Source organism: Physeter macrocephalus, chromosome 14 (assembly GCF_002837175.3).
Source record: "Physeter macrocephalus isolate SW-GA chromosome 14, ASM283717v5, whole genome shotgun sequence".
NCBI lineage: Eukaryota > Metazoa > Chordata > Mammalia > Artiodactyla > Physeteridae > Physeter > Physeter macrocephalus.
The window spans coordinates 103,266,564-103,272,563 of record NC_041227.1 but is presented as its reverse complement, the minus strand read 5'-3'; the positions used below and the strand labels follow the sequence as shown (position 1 = coordinate 103,272,563).

The 6,000-nt window shown below is 35.3% G+C and overlaps 1 protein-coding gene across 10 annotated transcripts in view; it reads right to left on the bottom strand.

The window, feature by feature from the left end:
• TRIM37 (tripartite motif containing 37) overlaps positions 1-6,000 on the bottom strand; it is a 121,112-nt gene that overhangs the window by 5,045 nt on the left and 110,067 nt on the right. For 6 of the 10 annotated variants that reach the window (XM_055090824.1, XM_055090827.1, XM_055090825.1 and 3 more), the window contains exons 23-24: positions 5,482-5,592; positions 4,072-4,150 (exon numbers count right to left, since the gene is read on the bottom strand). In XM_055090824.1, coding sequence (XP_054946799.1) covers positions 4,072-4,150; positions 5,482-5,592 — 190 coding nt within the window. Of the gene's footprint in view, positions 1-2,970; positions 4,151-5,481; positions 5,593-6,000 lie in introns of those variants that run through there. The other 4 variants (XM_024127926.3, XM_024127924.3, XM_007106020.4 and 1 more) reach the window with 2 other exon arrangements.

Sequence of the window (6,000 nt, the reverse complement as noted above, 5' to 3'; positions counted from 1 at the left end):
GATTGGAAGAATGAATATTGTGAAAATGACTATACTACCCAAAGCAATCTACAGATTCAATGCAATCCCTATCAAATTACCAATGGCATCTTTTACAGAGCTAGAACAAAAAATCTTAAAATTTGTATGGAGACACAAAAGACCCTGAATAGCCAAAGCAGTCTTGAGGGAAAAAAACGAAGCTGGAGGAATCAGACTCCCTGACTTCAGACTATACTACCAAGCTACAGTAATCAAGACAATATGGTACTGGCACAAAAACAGAAACAGATCAACAGAAGACAGAAAGCCCAGAGATAAACCCACGCACCTATGGTCAACTAATCAAGGACAAAGGAGGCAAGGACATACAATGGAGAAAAGACAGTCTCTTCAATAAGTGGTGCTAGGAAAACTGGACAGCTACATGTATTAGAACACTCCCTAACACCATATACAAAAATAAACTCAAAATGGATTAGAGACCTAAATGTAAGACCAGACACTATAAAACTCTTAGAGGAAAACATAGGAAGAACACTCTTTGACATAAATCACAGCAAGATCTTTTTTGATCCACCTCCTAGAGTAATGGAAATAAAAACAAAAATACAAATGGGACCTAATGAAACTTCAAAGCTTTTGCACAGCAAAGGAAACCATAAACAAGACGAAAAGACAACCCTCAGAATGGGAGAAAATATTTGCAAACGAATCAACGGACAAAGGATTAATCTCCAAATATATATAAACAGCTCATGCAGCTCAATATTAAAAAACAAACAAACAAGCCAATCTAAAAATGGGCAGAAGACCTAAATAGACATTTCTCCAAAGAAGACATACAGATGGCCAAGAAGCACATGAAAGGATGCTCAACATCACTAATCATTAGAGAAATGCAAATCAAAACTACAATGAGGTATCACCTCACACCAGTCAGAATGGCCATCATCAAAAAATCTACAAACAGTAAATGCTGGAGAGGGTGTGGAGAAAAGGGAACCCTCTTGCACTGTTGGTGGGAATGTAAATTGATACAGCCACTATGGAGAACAGTATGGAGGTTCCTTAAAAAACTAAAAATAGAACTACCATATGACCCAGCAATCCCACTACTGGGCATATACCCCGAGAAAACCATAATTCCAAAAGAGACATGTACCACAGTGCTCATTGCAGCACTATTTACAACAGCCAGGACATGGAAGCCACCTAAGTGTCCATCGACAGATGAATGGATAAAGAAGATGTGGCACATATATACAATGGAATATTACTCAGCCATAAAAAGAAATGAAACTGAGTTATTTGTAATGAGGTGGATAGACCTGGAGTCTGTCATACAGAGTGAAGTAAGTCAGAAGGAGAAAAACAAATACCGTATGCTAACACATATATATGGAATGAAAAGAAGTAAAGCTGTCACTGTTTGCAGATGACATGATGCTATACATAGAGAATCCTAAAGATGCTACCAGAAAACTACTAGAGCTAATCAAGGAATTTGGTAAAGTAGCAGGATACAAAATTAATGCACAGAAATCTCTGGCATTCTTATACACTAATGATGAAAAATCTGAGAGTGAAATTAAGAAAACTCTCCCATTTACCATTGCAACAAAAAGAATAAAATATTAAAAAAAAAAAAGACACATGCACCCCAATGTTCATTGCAGCACTATTTACAATAGCTAGGTCATGGAAGCAACCTAAATGCCCATCGACAGACAAATGGATAAAGACAATGTGGTACATACATACAGTGGAATATTACTCAGCCACAAAAAGGCACAAAATTGGGTTATTTGTAGAGACATGGATGGATCTAGAGACTGTCATACAGAGTGAAGTCAGTTTGAAAGAGAAAAACAAGTATTGTATATTAACGCATATATGTGGAACCTAGAAAAATGGTACAGATGAACCGGTTTGCAAGGCAGAAATTGAGACACAGATGTAGAGAACAAACGTACAGACACCAAGCGGGGAAAGCGGTGGGGTGGTGGTGGTGGTGGTGTGATGAATTGGGAGATTGGGATTGACATGTATACACTGATGTGTATGAAATGGATGACTAATAAGAACCTGCTGTATAAAAAAATAAAATAAAATTCAAAAATTCAAAAAAAAAAGTTATTGTATAGATTAATGACCCAAGAGAATCTCAAGATTAAATCACTTGTGCTAAAAGCTCTTACAAGTAAATTTCCCCAAATGAACAGTCTATTCTCTGGCTTCTCTTAGTTCTTTACCATATTTTGAAAATAAGTTATAAAGGTACACTGGAAAGCACTCAGTTCTATATCATATACAGGTCAAGAAACAGCTACGCAATAGTGAGAGTTCCAAAGCAGAGTCAATCACACTTGTCTTTATGAATTCTGATAAGTCTCAATTAAAAAAAAAACCTCTGCAAAATCAATTCTTACAATGATTTGCTCTCAACACTAAAGGTGCAAAATTCTTACATTATAGTTTTACCCATTACAATATAGCACAGAAATAAGTTTGATTTAGAATATGATCTCATCAAAATGTAATGAACATAAATACATTTCCAGCTAGTAGAAAATGAAATGTGAAGAACTTATTAGTAATGTTTCAGAGCATTGCACAATAAGCTACCTAATAACTATACGACAGCACGCCAATGCTATCATGGTAGTAAGCAAATACTAAATTTTAACTTCTCATATGATTATACTACTTAAATATTTCCAACTAATTTAAGGAGAAAAAGTAACCATACACATTATGGAGATTATAAATAAGTCTTCTAACTTCCCCATGCATCTACTTACAACTCAACAGCCTCTATTATACACAGGCAATAGGAGTAGGAAAAAGGGGGGCTTCCTGCTCCACTTTTAATAAATTGCAGAGGCATAGCATTTTCTCAGCATCATTTTATTAACAAAAAGTGCAAACTGTTTTGAACAAAAGCAAACCATGAATCACAGCATTCGGCAAGACACTAGACATGGAAAAGGGAAAAATATTCATTAAGTAAAAAATAAGCAGATGAGATGCCTCTCACGTGTATATATTCATGCTTTTTCAATAGTCTCTTAGTCAACTTTCAGTGTAATTTTCACAAGTAGTATAGCAGCTCAAAAACAAATGCAAGAGCACAATGATAAAGTTTGGCAATTATTTTGGACTAATTCTGAGTATGAAAGTAAACTTTACACCACGGTTTCATGTAAGCCACAGTACAATATGTAGGAATCTTTAAATGTATTGACACTGAAATCAATGTCCAACGAATGAAAATAAAGGAGAAAACAGGGTTTTAAAATACTCGTTACATTATAATTGTTTAGTAAGAAGCAGAAAAAACGAAATAATTTTAAATGTTCTTACATGTGTTCATACGACCAGGAACATAACCAATCCATATTAACTTAATTCATTTAAAATTACATTTGTAAAAGTCACACAAAAGAAAGCTTAGGTGTCATTAATCAGTGTGCCTGCACTTGAACAAACAAGAAAAGATAAATAAATTAACCTCAGTCAGTCAACATATTCCAAAGAGGAGATTCAGTCTAGTGTTACTTCAGTTATTCACATAAAGTGTCTACAGGGAAGAATCTACACATTAGTAATATTTCTGCTCACTAATCTACAGGCACTAGTGAAACTATAAACTATAATTAAAACCCAAAATATAAAGGTGGTCATTTAAACGCAATTGAGCGTCTAGCCAAGACAGAAGAGCAACAATGCTGAGCAGGTTACTAAGGGCATGCACTGTCTCCAGGTACGTTTCCTGGCAGTTAATTGCCCTTCTGTTATAGTAGACAAACTGCCTTTTATGAATATACTGTTTACTAAATTAATTGAGGCTACACTGTTATTTCATTACATTACACATAATTCTTCCCACACAACTTTTTCCTGTGTACTAATGTCTTACACTAGAATTGTGCTACTTTCTAAAGTTTCAGAATTACTATTTCAAGTAGAGATGATGAAAAAAATAAGACCAAATCTGATTATCTGACTGTTGACAAATTTGAGCACCAACTACAGCAAAATTCAGGGTCAAGGTAGCTTGCAAGTCAGTTTTCTTGATTTGAAAATTACCTTCCACTGTTTTCATCAGTACTGAAGCTGAGATCTTCAGGGTCTATTTGTTCACCATCAGGAAAACTGGAATGTGTATCTAGGAGAAAAAAAAAAGTTAACATTTTTAAAAGACCAGTATTTTCTTTTCCTTACCTCTAAACGATCTTACCAAGTGTGTTATTTAAGTGATAAAGATGTGCTGGGTTGTGAACAAATCTCTATTTTTAGAGAATTTTTGATCTGAGTCAAGTGTAACAAACACAAAGGGAAAATAAAGGAGAAAAAACCAAAATGTGTAATAGACGCCCACAATTAGAAGATGAAAGGCATTGCCTGACTTTGTCATCCTGGGGACACTATGGGAGCAGCTAAAGAAGGGAATAGGAAACGACGACGATGTACGCTCTAAAGACTGATTTTGTAAATATAAAATGTATTTCAAAGCCAATTAAACTGTGCATGCAAATATCACTACAAAAACTCATCAGCACTCAAAATAACTTGCCTGAAATTTGGCTGCTTCTTTTATAAGCAGAGAAGATTGCTAAGAGTACCTTAATACTTAAAAAATCATCAAATGACTGAATCTGTACTAAAAAAGACAGTAGAATATCAGGGAAATATGTAAAATATAAAGCTGACAATTAACATAAGCCTGACAGTGTTGTTATTCCAGAAACTCTTATAGAGGAATGCTCAGATTGATCATTAAGGTCTCTGGATAAAATATTAACAATGGGTGATGGATGTTAAACTTATTGTGGTGATCATTTTGCAATGTATCCATGTATCAAATCATTATGCTGTACACCTAAAATAAAACAAAACAAAACTACTAACACTGGGTTTCTCTCAGTGAGTCTTTTCGTAAGACTTTTTTAGGAGGAAATGTTAATAAAATCAATGATTCCATAATGAGCATGCATTTCTAAGAAGTCAGAAAGAGTTATCTTTAAAAAAGTTACCTTATTAGCTAGGCTACAAATATCTCTGAAAAGAAAAAAAAAAATCTGAAACCTCCCCAGGGGCTGGCAACATTTTCTATAAAGGAGCAGATAGTAAATATTTAGGCACTGCAGGCCACAAATGGTCTCCGTTGAAAATTCTTTTTTGTTTGGCTTGTTTTTTTTTTTTTTCCATTCTCAGGTCATAGGCTGTACCAAAGCAGGTTGCCAACACTTGCTCCACCCAGTAAGCAGCACGCATTAGGTGGTGTCTGACCAGGCAAATACTACCTACCAAATTTTTTCAGTACTCACCATTTAGTTTACCCCACAGAATGTTGGCTCACAAATGACAATAATTTAAAAAAGAAAAAGAAGCAGAAGCAGCAAAGCAGAAGCAGCAGAAGCAGAAAGAGAAGCAAAGGAAGCAGCAGCAGAAGGGATGGTTTTATTAATCCCCGTGAAATGACATCATGTGCTGCACCTTCATCTGGGGGCTGTGCCATGAAAGAGTCGCTATGTCTGCCCAGGCTGCTGTGCTCTTCCTGCTCCTCGTTCTCAGGGTCACATTCAATATCACTGTCGCTGCTCATTCCTGGCAGGAAAGAAGGAGAGAACGTGTTTCTGACAAGAAACCACTGCAAGAAAAAGGCAATCTCCTATCCTAAATTGAGATTCCTAGTGAATTTTACACTGAATGCCAAGAAAACAGAAGATACCAAGCAAACAAAACAAAGAAAAAAGTAACCACACAAACCTAAGTTCTCTTTAGTTATTTAGAGCAGTATTTATTTTTGTTCTCAAAAATTAAAACTGCCCTTTCCACAGTACCTGAAAAGTTATAATTTGAAGCCAGTATTAATTTCATTATACTGAGAACACTTTTTCCAAGGCAAACATAGGTTTTTTTTCCCCCTAAAGAGTCATAAGAGATAACAGCTCTTTTAATCCTGATTCGACAGTTTCTAGCCTAAAACATATATAAACACTCATAAATACAAAT